The sequence below is a fragment of the Melanaphis sacchari genome, unplaced genomic scaffold (assembly GCF_002803265.2).
Source record: "Melanaphis sacchari strain LSU unplaced genomic scaffold, SCAv2.0 Contig134_pilon_pilon, whole genome shotgun sequence".
In the NCBI taxonomy this organism is placed as follows: Eukaryota; Metazoa; Arthropoda; class Insecta; order Hemiptera; family Aphididae; genus Melanaphis; species Melanaphis sacchari.
In genome coordinates, this window is record NW_020270560.1 from 323,820 (window position 1) to 342,233 (window position 18,414).

General features: G+C 23.0%; 2 protein-coding genes across 2 annotated transcripts; both read left to right on the top strand.

Moving 5' to 3' along the window:
• The first annotated feature begins 1,360 nt into the window (after positions 1-1,360).
• Positions 1,361-10,449, top strand: LOC112591479 (legumain-like). Its single transcript, XM_025335328.1, is given in 9 exon segments — positions 1,361-1,510; positions 5,526-5,550; positions 5,553-5,622; positions 6,808-6,889; positions 7,119-7,204; positions 9,086-9,239; positions 9,330-9,402; positions 9,915-10,033; positions 10,107-10,449. Coding segments are annotated over 9 exon segments (1,056 nt in total). The 3' UTR covers positions 10,404-10,449.
• Positions 10,450-13,003: 2,554 nt separating this feature from the next.
• Positions 13,004-17,081, top strand: LOC112591481. Its single transcript, XM_025335329.1, has 4 exons — positions 13,004-13,206; positions 15,274-15,486; positions 16,381-16,522; positions 16,770-17,081. Exons 1-4 carry the CDS (start codon positions 13,048-13,050, stop codon positions 17,021-17,023), a joined length of 768 nt encoding a protein of 255 aa, XP_025191114.1. The 5' UTR covers positions 13,004-13,047; the 3' UTR covers positions 17,024-17,081.
• The last annotated feature ends 1,333 nt before the right edge of the window (positions 17,082-18,414 follow it).

Sequence of the window (18,414 nt, forward strand, 5' to 3'; positions counted from 1 at the left end):
CCAACTGATGGATTTTTTTTAAAAATATACTTAAAATAAAATTATCTTTATTCAACAGATTATAAATTGTTTTGGTAATTTTTAAGTGCATTGTAAATATTAATGTATACAAGTAGCTATTGTTTAAAAATCGTTAAATATCTCAAAAATAATTTTACATCCATATGGAGCTACTCGAGAGATGGCACCGTAGACCACACAAAATGATTATTAAAATAAAAAACGTAATATTACATTTAAGCTTAGTTATGTGAACTGTATTTGTTGCTCACATCAAATATAAAATTATTATATTTTAATAACAACACTAAAATTTTGACTTTCCTTTTAGGTAGGATAAATAACCATATACAAATCAACAAACTTACATTTTATGAATGCCCTTTCGTATACGAATAATATTTATATTTTATAACTTACTATGTATTACAAAAATTGAAAAATAAATTACTAAACAAAAATTAGATATGTAAAAAAATATTTTTGGAAATATTGAATTACAATCTGTCTCCGTTCAAAATCGTTTTTTTTTTTTTTTTATCTTATACAATGATTTATAAATAAATTCAAATTTAATACATTAATTTAATCACTCAATGATGAAGTACGTTAGTCACATATACTGTACAGTAGAGCGACTTCCCTTATTTTCTTATAATAATTATTATCTATTATAAGTGTTCTAACGGTATGAAATTTATAACTCAACTATTGTACCATTCTAAAATCTTAAAATAGTGTTTTCTTATTAGTATATAATCAATAAAAATACGTCCAAATATATATTATTATACCCACTGTTAAAACTCTATTCCAGAGATCTATCATAAATATTTAAGACACAAGTGTGACAGTAATAATTATTATTGATGGAGATTATTTATTTTCTTTATTAATCATACTCGACAATCACTATTGGAGTTATGTAATTTTTTTTGGTTTTCGTAGTAATATGATTATAAAGTGTCAATAATATTTTTGATTTTATCTACTATGAAGATAAGCTTACATTTCAGTTTTAATATTAGATTTAAGTAGGTGTATAATTGTATTTTTTTCCCATATGGCACAAACAGTAGTGGAATTATTATTATAATAATTTGATTTGAATGGAATAAAATGTATTTAATAAAAATATATATAAAAAAGTATTATATTATTATAATATTTTAATTAATATATCACTTGAAATATATTATATAATATAAAACTAGATAAAATAATCGTTGACGAAAAAATAAACCTCTTGAACCAAATTTCATATATAATGAGGTTTTTGATATTTGATTGTTCAATAGGTAATAAAATATCATTACATCGATTTACTTACAAAATATATTATAAGTTTTTCGACCAAATCATGTTTTTAATTTCATGGATTTTATCTGCATTTTGGATTGCAATAGTATTCAGCGCCCATATAAATGAAAGCGACCTGAGTAACTCGTCTAAAAATATATGGGCTGTTCTCGTTGCTGGCTCTCACAGGTGGATGCGATATCGACATCAGGTAACATAATATTATTATTGTTGTTACAGTAATCCGATTACTTATTAGTCGAATCACTTAAAAAATGTAAAAAAGAAATATTTATACTTTACTGAAATTATTTTATTCTTTGTTAATTTATCAGGCAATCTAATAAAAAAAAAAATGCTATACTTTTCTATATATTTTAGTACCTAACTATAACATAATTTATTTTAACAATTTTTGTATTAGTATTCACATAATATTCTACTGTTCAATAATAATGCATGTGTATAATTTAACTTAAACCGATTTAATTTCAAGTATTAAAGAGTTTACGACAATAGGTGATATACTAACATATTATAGTCATAATATTTTGAGGGGCTATAAATAATATTATACTACAAAAACATTTTAAAAGTAATTACTTTGCCATAGTTATGAATTTATATGCAATAACATGGATGTTAAAAATATGCAAAATAAAATTGTGTACTTAGAATGATTATACCTTAAACTTTGTGTGTGTATTCCATTAATTTTTAATTAAGGTAAATTAGATAGCTAGGTATATATATATTGAAAAATTAATAAATAACCTTTATTTTCTAAGTATGTTCTTTGTATAAATTGACCATGACAATGAAATTGAAATAGTTATTTTAATAAAATACAAATAATTTTTGATACAAAATACAATATTTTTGTATAACTTTATTTTTCTCTTGTAGTAGTGATTTGCTTAAGTATGAAATGTAACTATATTATTTTCCATCGTGGCAAGTTTAGTATAGTTATGGTCTAAAAATAATTTTTAAAACAGATTTAAATTTATAAGCATCATTGTTTTTCATTAATTTGTTCATTACTTTAGTGGTAAGTATGATTCTGTATTTCTTGTATTTTGTACATAATATTATATCACACGAGATTATTATTTAATAATTCTCAATATTATATTATTTTACACTATATTCTAATACCAAAGCGGTAATTTTTAGTATAGATTAATATACTCAGTTACTTAGTACTTCATATTAAAATCATTATACTGCAATAGTATCAGAAATTGAATAAAATATTTTCGCTTAAATATTTTTATTTACGAAAAATTACTTAAATAACAATATTTAAGTATTTAAAGGTGGTTTTTTGAAAAACAGAAAAAATAAAATGTAATTTTTGTGTTTTAACTATACTATTGATGTATCCGATAAACCACATCCATGAATTATTTGCCTACTTAGTAATTTTAAATTAAAATAGTTGTATTCGATATATATATATATATGACTTATTTATATGTATATACTAATTTAAACAATGATTATTAATAAAAAATAAAATAATTAATATCACGGTATATTTTAATAATTATTTATTTACTAATATACAATTACTGATTTGAGTTTATATTATAATAATTTATGCCTATAAGTATTAATCGAGCGCAGGCTATTGTGAGATTAGTGATGATATAAACCATCATAATTACTTTGAACAAAATATTTTTAGTTAAAAATTATTTTATCTTAAACTTAACTATATATATACTACAAAACTTAATCTTTAATAATTTTCTTTGATAAGCTGTGCAAAATTATTAAGTAAAAAACAAAGTCTATACATTACAGATAAAGCTCTATAATGCAAATCTTGATTTTTAATGAAATATATTTACTTATAGGTTCAGTAGTTCGTGAAAATAATTTTATAAATTGTATTTATTTTAATTTATCGTGGTAATTTCTAAGTTTACGTGGCATGCAATATGTCGTAGGTATGTGATTTTTTATTTTGATATTCACAAGAAAATGCTAATTTTAAACAACAGACGAATACATTAAGTATCTATGTAAATATATATTTTTTGGTATAAATATAATTGGTTATAAAAATTCGTTGAACGAAATTGTTCTATTAATAAGGATCATATATATGACAACTAGGTACACATAAATATAAGCTCTCTCTAAAAATACGGAACATACTCTGAATTTGATTAATATAATATTTAAATATACAGTCTACAGCTTTAAATATTATTTATTTAAACTACTTTTAAAATAACTTTTATTTATACGTATATGCTGGCATTTCAATTGAAAATATGTTTGTTTAATGCTGAAAAATGTTTTTTTAAGTTTTGAAATTTTTCTTTAAAAATTGAAAATTTTATGATATAAAAAAACTTAATAATTAAATAATATTTTAGTTTTGCTCTAAAATTTTGTTTTTGATAAATAAATAGCTGGGAATTAGAAAAAAAAAACGGAAACATATTATTTTATGGGTAAAAATAATACTGTCAGCCAAAATATTTATCTTCTAAAATGGTATCGACTAAAGTAATATGTTAGCTAAAATACTACGGTAGAAATATTTGTCGGTTAGAATACTGTGCTGAAATACGAGTATTTATTAGCAGGTAGAATGAAACCTAAAATACTGTCAGCTAAAATGTGTGTCATCTTAAATACAATTTCGCAAATATACTTTTTAATTAATTATTTTTTTAGCAGAAATATGGTTTGGACACAATTTTTGCGTAATTATAATATTTTATGACAACGGCATACAATATAGCACACTATTTTCTTTATCTGACTAACGTGTAATAAAGAAAATAAGCGTTCAACATAGTCAAACTAGTTCTATTAGTTTTAGTATGAGAATGAATATTGACCTATTATCAAACTTAAAGTTTAGATCGTTATTTGACTTTGTACCTTAGCTTTTTTAACGTAATTTCAATTTTTATTCAACTTATTACAGTTTAAAAACATTCATATTTTAATGAGTTCACAATTCAGTAGATGTACGTATTTTATAATATAAAGGAAACACTCAGCATAGCATATTCAGATGTACAAAAACCATCGAGTCTACAACATCTTCACGCTTCACACTTTTGTATACTTATTAAACTAACTTATGTTATTTAAATAAACAAACTATTTTCAATTATTATTGACAATCATTTTAAATCCATGACTCAAGAGACGGAAAGGAAAGTAGACACGCTACAATATCTTCCTTTATAATTTAAATATTTCCATAAAACTACGGTACAAAAAGGCATAACGTTCTTAACTTTAAGTTTTATTATATGTAAATTCGTTCTAATATTAACAAAATAAGGTTGATTCTGATAAACGAAAATTTCCCGTCTCTGGGTCTAAGATATAATATGAATAGTGCAATAAATCTTCTCAACGCATAAATGTGTATACCTAAATATATGTGACTTAATCCTCAGAATAAATGTCTCAAATATTAATTGGCACGCCATACTCTTTAAGAGTATAAACGAAGAACAGGCCAATCAATATTGAGATAATATAATGTCTTTATTAATTATTAGGTATTATTATTGTATGCTTTCTATATCCTTCTAGGTTGCAACTTGTAAGTTTACCTAAATTATACCTATATAGATTTAATAGGCTCATTTCAATTTAATCGAATGTAGATAAGTGCCTTTTGTGAAATTTTTATATCATACTAAATAATGAACAATAAGTGAAAAAATATTTAGTTAAAAATAGAAATTTACATAAAATGTGTATGAAATATGTAGGTAGGTACTTAATATATCTGTTGGCGAAAGTTTGAAATTTACCATTCTATTGTTTATGAATTATATCGTCAATAATTATTGAACTTTTAGGTAAGATGTAAAGTTATAACTGAAATATTTATATTTATTTTTTTTTTCGAAAATAAGTTCAATTAGCTAGGTACTGCTTCTATATGAAATTTAAAAACATTATTATGAATTGCACTTATTAATGACAATAGTATTGGAATACTATTCCAAAATACAATAATACATTTTGCCTATTTATCTAATTTATCGATGACTAAATATAGTATACCTATAATCACTAACCAGCAAGTAACCAATAAACGCGCGGAATGGTGTTTATGTATTTAGTTTTGTAATAAAATATAATAATTGACTTCGTTTAAAATTTAAATTGATATAAAATAACTCAGAAATGTATATATTAAAAAAAAATATAATCGCTTTTAACAACATATTTTTCAGTCCAACGTTTGTCATGCTTACAAAATTCAAGATCAAATGGCATTCCAAAGCACCGTATTATTACATTTATGTACGATGATATTGCATACAATCCAGAGTAAGTTATTATTATTATAAATTACTTGTCTATAAGAGTTAAGTTATAACACATATTATTCTAAATACATATAAATAATAACAAGTTTTAATAAATGCTTATAATTTAGTAATACTAATAAGGTGGAATATTTAAAGAATTATCGATATAAAAAATTATAAAAACTTAGCAATATCCAAAATTCCAAAACACATTGAATAGAAGTAAGTTTTTAACGTAGTTAATGAATATATCTTTATAAGCGTATCGTTTATGGTTTTTATAATCTAGCACTTTGACAAGGACGTTTCTGCATTATCTAATAATACCTATGAGTAATTTATTAGTACAAAATAAAGAATTATAATATTTACTTATTGATGTTGCCAAATAAAATGCAATGTGTTCAAAAATATATAATAAAAATGTAATAAATTAATAATTTAAAAGCTTATTATTATATGCGTATCTATACATTTCATTAGAACTTATTTTTTTGTAAAGAATAAATAAAACATAATAATACTGTATAAAGGTTATGATTAATACAAATTAATACGTTTGTGTATATATTTTATAATTTTATTACATTTAAATTCAATCCCAAAGTAATAATCGATCATAATAAATAATCAGTAAGACAATGTAGATTTAACATTTGAATTATCCTACTAGAAACATATGTTTTTGTTAATAAAGTAATAAATATTGTATGTATTGCATATTTTTTTTAAACATAAAATATATTGTTTTCTATATTGTTTGAATCGCTTTTTACAGCTTTAATATTACTTTAATGGAAAAACAGAACAAAAAGAAGTTAAGCTTTTAATTTGTAACGTTAGAAGCCGTGACGTTTTCAGTTTTTAGTTTATTTTACTGGGCGTTACTTGATCTTACTCAGTACTTTTTACATTAAGTTTTCGAACTAGAAAAATTATATAAATGTTTTTAATTATAAGATATAGTATTCTTGTATCACATTAATTTAAAATTAAAAAAAAAAATAATTTGGAGTTATGATGAATTAATTTATATGTATATTACTAAACAAAACTTGTCAAGCTATCTATATGCTTAAAATTGTATGTTACTATACTATTTAAAAACCTTTGAATATATACATCCAGATAAGATAAATAATTAATTTTCAAAATATCCATCTGTTGTTAAAATACTGAACAATTTTTTTTTTTTTTTTTTTAGAAATCCCGAACCTGGTGTGATTAGAAACGAGCCAAATGGTACAAATGTTTATAAAGGCGTACCAATTGATTACTCTGGTGAAGTAAGTACGGTTTTGCGTTTGCTTACAACAATAATTGCTCGTTGATTCATAAATAAGTTATACAAATACAATATTATAAGTTCTGTTCAAATGTATTATATTATTGATTTATATTAATAAACCAAACTAGAGTCATTATGAATTAAAATAAAATATTATTTTTTAACTATATTGATTCAACATGTATTTTTACTATTAAAAAATAATAAGTAAAGATTTTAATCTGTAGGATGTTAGAAAAGATGTATTTTTGAATGTTCTTCAAGGATACAAGGCGAAAGTAAAAGGCGTTGGAAGTGGACGAGTGGTATTCAGGTAAGTTTGGTATTTTATTAGAAATATAATATATATATTTCATATGTAATTTGTAACTTATCTCATATAAAAAAATTATAATAATAAACCTACAATATTGGAGTTGCACGCATTTAAACTATTTTCATCCATTAACCTTATAAAAGCGTGTGAAGTAAATCCAAGTTAAGACTGAGTGGAGTTATGGGCTATTAATTTTACAACGGTTGTATGCCGTGTGTTTTTTCTAGGTTTCTTTGGAAATTACAAAGCTCAAAAAATTTAATATATACTATATTTATAGTTAATATAAATTAAACATATATAATACAGATAGGACTAAAATACAGTGACTAGTGATGAAATAAATATAATAATAATATTATTTTCTGGTTTATTTACCAGTATAACAGTCGCTTGAAATATTTTACAACACAGTTAATAACTTAAAGCTAATTAAAATAACTGGATCAATAATATTTTTGTTTAATTTTCTGAAAATTCACTGAAAATATTTTAGGTTCTATGCTGAACGATAAATGTATTGGTTTTACACTAGGTGAAATATATATTTAAATTTTGTTTTTTTTGTTGATCGCATTTTGGAGTTCTAAAAATTCTTCGGTCATCATCTTTAAGGATAGATTTTAATAGAAATTTGGATTTAATTGGTAATTTTAAAATTAAAATGTTAAGTGCTTTTAATAATAACTAAGATAAACTAATGAAATGTTACAAACTCATAGGAAATCGTACGCATTACTATATTATCATAAAATAGATTTTTTTTCTTTTTGTTACAATTTAAAAATAAATAACCGTAGAAACTTAAAAATTTTAGTCGAATATTAACAAAAGTATTTTCTACACATGAATTAATTTTTTGAATTTTTTTTTTAATATTTATAGAAGTTTTATTTTTCATATTTTTAGATTTTTCAATTTATGTTTATAAAATTATTCTTTCTAAATTAAATATCTTGAGTTTTAATAAAAGGTTCATCATTACATTTTATTACAGTAGTTGAAAAAATTTTAAAATCCAAAGTTACAATTTTTAAACGTTTGTAATGTTTACAAAGCATTCAAATTTTAACAAAATTCATCAAAATTACGAACATAACATGAAAATTATTTTGTAGTTAAAATTCGTACAATTCTTCTTTTTTTTTTTTTTTAATTCAGGTTAACAATATTGAAATACAAGATTTTGAATACTATTGATTTTCCTTTAATTGAGTAAAAATAAAGTTTAAATTAAAGTCACATTAACTGTTAATAAGTGTATGAAAATCAAATATTTGTAATTAGTTATTTGTAAAAAAAATAATGATTTTAGTTATATTTTTGTAATTTAAAATATATTACCTAACCAAAGAAATTTAAAACATTTCACTATTACTTAAATTTAAAATAATTATAAAATATCCTTTGAAATAGAAGCTTTGATACCGTCTCTGTTTAGAATTCTTTTTGTACACAAGTATTAAATTGAATTTAAACTTACCGTGTTAAATTACAATGATCTACTCAATGTTTTTATTTTTTCAAATAATTAATATAAAATATACTAATTTTAATTGTATGTCAAAAAGGGATAAAATAGCTAACTATATTTATAAGTTGTTTCAATCAAATAAATTTTTGGTAAATAATTAAACGTGTTATATTTGTATTTTATTAATTTTCATTATTCGTAAAATTATACAAACACTTATTCATATAAAATATAAAAGTCAAAGTCAGGTATTAAATTGTATACTGTTTTATACAGATGAGATATTTAGAAATATTTTATACAACTACGCTAAAAATTTAAAAACATTTAAAATCACTTAAACAGATAGTGTAGTATAGTTTTACTTGATAATATTTATTCATTGAAATAAATTCTGTTTTTAGTACGAATAAAGACAATATTTTTATTTTCCACACGGGTCTTGGTGGCCATAATGGATATGTTGAATTCCCGGATTCTGGGGAAGACACCGATTTGCACGCAGAACAACTTGTATCAACTTTTAAACATTTACACGACCGTAATAGCTATAAAAATGTATTAATATTAAATATATATACATTATCTAAAGTTAATTATAATATTACAATGTAAACGTTTTAATTATGTATCGTTGTTTTACTATAGATATTGATGTACTTAGAATCGAGTCATTCTGGTGCTATGTTTGATAACCATACACTTCCTCATAATATAAACGGTATGTATATTAAAGTTTTTTCCTGTTGGTAAATTTTTCTAACGGAACTATATTTTCATAAAAATAGTGAAAAATGTATAGATATAAATAAAATTCTATATTTTATTCCTAAAAGGTCTATTATAATTTAATTTATGAACAGAAATATTCAAATTAATAATTATAATCAATAGATAGGTGGTGTGATGAATTTTTTCTTAATTTAATAATATCAATATGTTAGATTAATTAATTTTATAAGAGTACTGATCTTTTGTTCATAATAGTATTGAGTATATATAGTACTATACTCGTATATACTCAAAGATAATCGTTTTTACCAATGAATAATATTTTATCATATATCTACATTTTAAATAAATAATTTCATTTAAATTAGTTAACCTAATTTAAAATTTTAAAGGCATTATATTTTTGAAATCGAAACAATATTATTTGATAGCGTTAAGTAGTTTATTTTATTATTATTTCATAAATATAACTACCATTATTGATATTTATTTTGACGACAGTTTTAGCGATTAGCGCTGGTGGACCAGACGAAGATACATGGGGTACATGGTGCAATACGAACATAAAACCATGTCTCGCTGGTCTGTTCTCATATGCTTGGATGAATTATGACGAAAATGTAACATCAATAGTATATTCGTAGTATTTGAATAAGTTGATATTTTTTTAATTTTAATTTTAAATTTGCATAGAATCCTAACAAATTAAGGAGAATTCAAAGCGTGTTCGATTATTTTGACAATGTCCGAGATATCGTGTCGCACACGGGTAAACAACATCCTCAACTCTATGGTGATTGGAATATCGGAAGATTACCAATAAGTCGATTCATCGGTTTTGAAAATCGGTCGAGTTCAAAAGCGGAAATAAAACCCATCAGTGGCGCTAACAAGTACTATGCATTTGACAAAGATGCAATAATTACAGATGACGTGACTGCAGTCGACAAACATATCCCAACAAAATTATTTCAACAAAAGGTAAATTAGTGTTTGACAACAGGTTTATGTGATTCAAATTATTTAGTTGATTTAGGTATTCAAACGTGTCGCTATTATAAATATTATTATATAGAATAAATAATTGTTATACCTAAACTATTAATATTTTTAATTATCCATTTAAATAGATTTATTATATTGTAATACCAATGATAAACATGGTGTATTTATTGTATAATAATGTTATTATTAATTGTACGACAAATAAATAATTTATTTTATGTTTTGGATGTTTTTATTATAGTATTTATCATTATGTTTGTTAATATGTAGATAAAAAACATTAAAAATTGGTATTAGGTAAATATAATAATTGATTGAAATTAATTTTATATTTTGTAAAATAATAGTCTTCAAGAAATTGTAATTACTAAATTAGTATAATTACAAGAGTTACGTTTAATTAAATTTACTCGATTTATGTTAAAATATAAATCCAACTGAAATAGACCTTTAAGTCTATTATAGCCCAATATTACAGCCTACTCTAAAATTTTAGCTACTTTTTTAACTTTAGGTATCAGTTATTATTTATTAATAATTATTATATTAGCATAGTTAGTAAGCATAGGTAATAACCAATAGGTACATTTTTAGGTTCAGGGTTGAATTGAGCTACGTTTAAGTATAATATTTCTCTCAGAAGCAATATTTTAAACAGTTATATTATTATACCTATTATCATTCATAATGACTATAAACAATTATCATGAATGATTTTAATAATAATTGTAAAATTGTAAAATTAACAAATGGATAAGCGTTAAGGCTTTACATATTTTGTTCTAAACAAAATTTAGTACAAAAAATTTCAGTTGAAGATCTAAAAGAACAAAAAGTTCTATAGCTAGAAACTTTTGGATGTATATGTATGAATATTATTTTCACTAAGTCAATTTTTTTTATTTTATATTTAATGAAGGTATCTACTTGGATATACCTACTTACTATGAAACAGAATCGATTGAAAAAAGTGAATAAAAATTAATTTTAAAACCAAAATAGTATTATTATTCTGTCAATTATATAGTTTTTATTTTTTCGATAAATATACAATGTAATGATTAATATATTTTAATGAATAATTGTACTATCATATAGTTAAGTATTGTGTATTTCAGTACTTGTATGGTAGACATAATTTATATGAGATAACAATTTTCGGTTAATTTATCTAGTGAACAAAATACGATCTTTATCATTAAGGAATGAAAAGCTCTATTTAAATCACTACTAAATAATAAATTTAAAAACTGAAAACCTTTAAATAATTCTCCTAGTTGTTTGTAAGCTTTAATTATAGAGCATTAATATCCAAAGTTTCTCGTAAAAAAATTATTATATGTATAAAAAAAAAAAAAAATGAATTTAACTTTATTTTTTTAATAAACTTATGCATATTTTATAGTAAAAGTTGACAATAACAACAAATAATATTTTAGTATGGTATAACAATACATATTATGACACCATACAATTATGAATATTGAAATATTATATTTGTTTATTATAGTAGGTTGATAAATAAATCGATTTGTTTACCAACAATTGTTCAATTATAGCCTATGAGTATATTATTATTGAAAATAAATTTTTGACTTAAATAAAAATATTTTAAAATTTGATGATTATGAAATTTTATCAAATTTAGAAATCTTTATCAAACGAGTGGATAATGTGCTGATATATTGATTTTAAAACTGTATTGTTTTTATTTTTTTAATTATTCTGTAGATAAATTAGGAGTGTTTAAAAAGTGTTATGAAATAAATTAAGAATCACTTCTAAAAACATAAATATTTCATTGAGTTGAGTGTGAATAAAAATGTAATTTTCGTATTCCTATCTTAAAATCGAAATAAATTTATTTCATTCATCAATTTAATTCAATTTATTTTGGATTTTTTTTTTTTTGAGGTACAACGTTTTTGTCAATAGTCTTCAAATGTATAATACTAGCATAGAAATACTGCTTGTGCAGCGAACCATCAAGGTAAGCAAGACATTTGTAATGATAGCTAGCCGTTGTACCCTTAGTCCTTGGGTCTGAAAAATTGTTCATATTAAATCATTTTACATTTTTGCTAGTAAATTTCAATAAAAACGAAAATCGTTTGTAAAATATTAATATTCGATTTTATATTATATTATTATATAGCTGTATAGTATGAAGGTTTTGTTGACTTTATGTATAGGTAGAAACAATTGTAAATATTGTTCAGTGAGTTACATATATCTCAGCAAGTGGAAAATGTCTAATTCTCTTGTTTGTATCGACCCCCTATTCACAGGGGCGCGCATGTTTGATTGGTAAATATTTACTATTGGATATTGTTTTGCAGCACTGACATCATCAAAAACACTGTAAAAAACCGGCAACATAATAATGTTTAAAAATATGTGTGTTTTTGCTCGATAATAATATGTATTATGTACATAATATTATATTTATTATTAAAGTTTGAACTATAGATAATTTTAAACCGTAACCTTGGTAACCGTTATTAACGATCGATAGAGTTAAACTACGATTATCGTCTCTAAATAGGTGGTAGTTATATACGCTAAGGTATATAATTCACAAACGGAAATTAGTTTTTACTGTACGCAAACGAATTTGATTAATGTTATAATGTCTAAGCTGAAAAAAGATTCACCATCAAAAGAAGAAACGGATGAAGACTTTATGACAAGAATAACTCAGCCTAGAATATGGACCATTTTCAAATCAGAATTCATTTTTCAAGTATTTATTGATGAGCGATTCGATGAAGTATTAGATATGTTTAAAGTAATTTAGTTCGATATTAATCATATATTATAATATGTATATATTATGTTCCCTTTTTTTTATAAATTAATATAGTTACTAATTTAACATTTTTTTTTTTTTTAATTTTAAAATTATAATTGTAGTTAAATTTTAAACAGAAAATAAATATATATTATATATATATATATATTAACTCAAATTCAAAATGTTGATAATTTTTACAATAACTTGTAGAGTTATCTAGTTTAATATATTTTCAAATTATAAATCTATTAGTAAATGATATTATTCTGAAAAATGTTTTTTATTTTGAAATGTTGTTACATATTTTAAAATTGTTTGAATATAAAGTTCATGAAATAGTTAATAAAGTAAATTAGTATCAGTATATATATAATAGATACATCATGTATCACATATATATTATGGAAATTTGTATCTTGAAACAAAATTTATATTTAATTATGCCTTAACAATTTCACATTACTAAATAAAAAAACAAATCATGAGGTTTGATAAAATAATTTCAATGCTCATCTCATAATATTATTTTCACTCGGTAAATCGATTTTAGACTGCTTACCTTTAATTATATTTTTGAATTACAGTTCTATTGCTCGAAAGAATTGCTAATTGCAGGAGTAGAATTTATTTTTATCTTATACTTTCAACTTAAAGCAGACAAAGCTACAAATTTATTCTATACAGAGACGATGATAATACAAAATATTAAGAGGACGCCATTTCTGTATGTATTGTCTTGCTGTCTTACAAACGTACTGTGAAATACCAAATGTGTGTTTAGAACTTCCAATTTCGTGTAGTAAGTTAGCTTTAATAGGTAATACGAATATATTGATATAGTGATGTGGCATATCCTTGAAAGTTTTGTTTATTAATTATTATTATTATTTTTTTTTAAGTGTTATTTTTTCCCTTCAATGTACTTATTTATATATTAATGATTGGATGAAAAGGAGGGCTAATATCAAAATAGAGTTATGTTGAGAAATATAATCTTAAAATAAGCAAATTTAAAAAAGTATATATTTATATAAAAATGAATTTTATGACTAAATTTGATTTCCATTTTAGCACATGATTTATTGAGGCATTTATATTTTTTTGATTCAAAAAATGTATTAATTTAATATTCAAATAATGTTAGAACTTTAGTAAGTAACTCACATTTATAAACTTAAATGATTAATTTAGAAATGACCAATGTCGCAACTATAGATAATAATCGGGTAATGTTAAAATAAAGCCTGTAATGTATACAACTTACATTAATGACATTGATCTCAAATAATCTCAAAGTTATTTAAATGTTAAATTGGCTAATAATAGGTATTTAATATTTGGTAAAAAAAAGTTAACGTTTTTCTTTAACTACTTGTGAATTTTATACTCAATTAATTTCAACGTAGATAATATTGACATTAATTTAATGATTTGCGCAAAGTAGCAATTAGTCAATTTTTTTACTATTATCATTAATTATAGATTTTGTAAGTTAATTTTTCAATAATACCATGTTTTTACTATGAGTTGACTACGATGCAACTTTACTATAATTTTTTTTTCAACTAGTATTTTACCATATTTCGTTAATAAGATCGAATCCCATCTGGATTAAGTGAATTGTGGGGAGCTTCCAAAATTTCTGTAAAACAAGTTTTGGATAGATAAAATCATTAAAGTTAATTTTTTTATCAAAAAAATGACATTTTTTGTCTGAAAATTTTATGGATAGCCTAATTTTTTATTAATTGATTTAGAATAAAACAACAATTATTAACTAAACACTCTATGAATTGATCAATTATTAATCCAATTACTAACTCGGTATATTGAAAGGAGGTCTGAATTAGCAATATTAACTGTATTGATATTTTTTGTACAGATAAACCTGATGATCTATACATAATACTTGGAACTATAGATTATTTTTATCCCAATTCAAATTTTATCAATATCGTTAAAGATAAAACAAAAATATTCTCAAAATATTTATCTATTTGTGTATTGTATATTATGATAAAAATATGATTCGTTAAATTAAAAACCCCCTTTTATTTTCAGAACAATTATATTTACGAAGAATCATTATGTAGTAATAACTCATTGTCTTCAGATCAAGATTCAATTGATCAATTTTTATATTTGATTAAACATTGGATATCAGATACTCTATCGTCAATCGTGATTGAAAAAAGTTCCGGGAAATGTATTGGAATAATTGTCTGCAGATTTTGTTCGATTGAAGATAATTCGTTGGAGTTTAGTAGATTAAGAGTAATTAGACAAATTTATTTAACTTATATGGCACCAACCAATATAAAATATTATGATAATATATAATTCAAGATAATTCAGTTAAAGATAAGCTCCTATTTTCTTAAAAAGTTCCAAATTTCAGTAATATTTTTTAAAATAATATTCTAAGATAAATAACAATTAAGAATTAAAATCATACAAAATGACAGAATACATTTTTAATTTAGTTTTTCAGAAAATGTCAATACATTAACATCGAATTTTGTAGTTATACAGTTAGCTACGAATATTTTAAGTTTATATGAGTAGAATAGAGGGTAACACTTTGTTTAAGTTAGAATGTTGACAACATTTAATATTCAAACGAAAAATTACAATTTTAGTTATTACCTATTTTGTAATTTGAAAAATATTAATTGCAGGGATTTTAAACTTTTCTCTATTATGTTTATTATTATTTTCCATACATAATAAAATTGTCAGTATATATTTAGATTAATCTTAAAGTATTTAAATCAATAAAATATTCATATCGTTCTATTTCGTTCGCGGTTTGCTGGTAATAATGACTTACAAGTTAATAATGATAATAATGTATACCATACATCCTATATAATATTTTAATGAAAGTTGATAATATATTATGAAATATTTTTGCAACTAATATAACTAATAGAAAATATAATTTAGTAATTGTAAATAACTATAATAATTTATAAAACATTCTTAGAAATAAATGCTGACATACACCGTCTTTGCTCAGAATTCTTTTCTCAATTGATGCATGATTTAATTTATACTTCAATACTTACTCAACGATGACATACACTTTATACCTACAACTTGTACAACAGAGCTTTTTCCATACGTTCTATTTTATCTTTGTTTTAATGAATAAAACAAATGTTTTAGTTGTACGAGGGAGAAAAATGGAATACAATACAGAATTTTAAAAACTACTTGAGCCAAAAAGTTGACATTTACAAATATTACAAAAGTGTAGCATTCCTCAGAGTTTACGCTTGGTTTATTCTTCCTTCATATAGAAGTCAAGGTAAGTATGTTTTTTTTTTTTAATAAAGGTATACCGTGTTGGTTGGTCATTTGTAAATGGTATCATATCCCTTTTAAGTATAATATATATATATATATTGGTTGAACTCTTGAACTTAATAATATGCATTTAAGTATATGTTCCGATAAAATAATGGCGTTTCATTTATTAATTATTCACGTACCTACCTATTAAAATTTACAGGTGCTTAGTTTAAATCGATTAAATTAATATTTATTTTACACAGGACTGGGTAAAAAATTATTGGAGTGTGTAATCAATCAGCAGTTACCTGAAATGGTACATTTAGGTTGCAGCGTAATTTCTGGAATATTTACTAACAAAAAGAGTCAAGAAATAGCGAGTTCTTTGGGGCTGAAAACGTTGTACGAAGTTAATTACACCGAGTGGGCTAATCAAAACAAGGTCGTTTTGACTGAGGACGTGAACAATGAAAATGCGACAGTAAGTGTAATGGCTTGTCAAATAAATAAGAAATGAATACCTATCTCTCTCACAATATTCATAGAACTGTTTTATTCAGGTATAAGCAGTTTTTAATTTTAATAAGTATTTAATTAATTTTGTTACGATTTTGTTTAATTTAATACATTTAATTGTGAGTAAAAATAAATAAATGGCTTTAAATGAATTTGATTTTTTCGTCTTGATTTATACGTTTAACGAATTCTGATGTATGAATTAACTGCATATAATGAATATATTTTGTTTTAGGTATATCTGATTAAAAAATACTTAAAATGCAATCGTTAAAATAATAATTTAAAATGCCACAAAAATTAATTTTATCCAAATTTTCTGTTTCAACACATTATTTTTATACATTATACCTAGATATAGGATGACGCTATTTAATATGATGCTCAAGTTACCATGAAAAATAGGTCATAGTAACCATAAACTGTGTATCTAAAATATATATAAAAGAAAAATTCACACATCAACGCAAAATCCAAATCGCTGAATATATTTTCAGATACTTGTAATGCTACTCAGAGTTCACTCATATAAAAATTCATAAAAATCCAAGTATATTGTATATAGTACAGTACAATAGTGCAGTGTATACAGATAGTCATCATATATTAATATATTAAATGTCAAATTTAGTATGGACAATTTTTTAAATGCTATTATTGCGGTTAAAAAACCTGAAACGTTTTATAAAAGATTTGTTAAATAAATAATTGAATACTTATTTGTTAGACTTTGAAAAATCAACTTTTTAGGAATAAGTAGGGATTAAAAGGTTGGCGTCAAAGTTAGTTTAGAAAAATATTAATCTGTTATCCAATCATCAGGTGGGTTTTTTAAAATTTATAAGCTATTAAGTACACTATGAGCTATGTATTTAGTATTTTTTAGTTTAATAAACCCTAATACTGTTGATTGATACGATGAAATATTAATATGAGATTGATTTTAATAAAGAATTAAAAAAAAAAAAAATTTACACAAGTTTACTCACTTGATAATCTTAAAAACTTGTGTTGCTTATATTTGTTGTATATTTTACTGGGTTGTAGTTTATCTGAACCGATTGGCTCATGAAGTTTTTATTACTCTTAAATCAAATTAAGTACATTAAAAACGTTGTTACTAATTCAATTCTGAACTATTGCACATTTCGGTCGGATTTGTATTTTATCTGTAAACACACTTGTCCATATACACTTGAAGACTGGTACTAATTGAGGTGCACGGGAACTGAAGTGAACTGAGTACAGTATTCTATATTTGCTTATTATTTTCCAAACATATCGGATAATACTGCCATGTTCAAACAGTCCTTTTTTTGATGTATGTAAAATGTATAAAGGGCTATACATGAAAATTGAATAAATACTTACATACAAAACCACTCACGACGC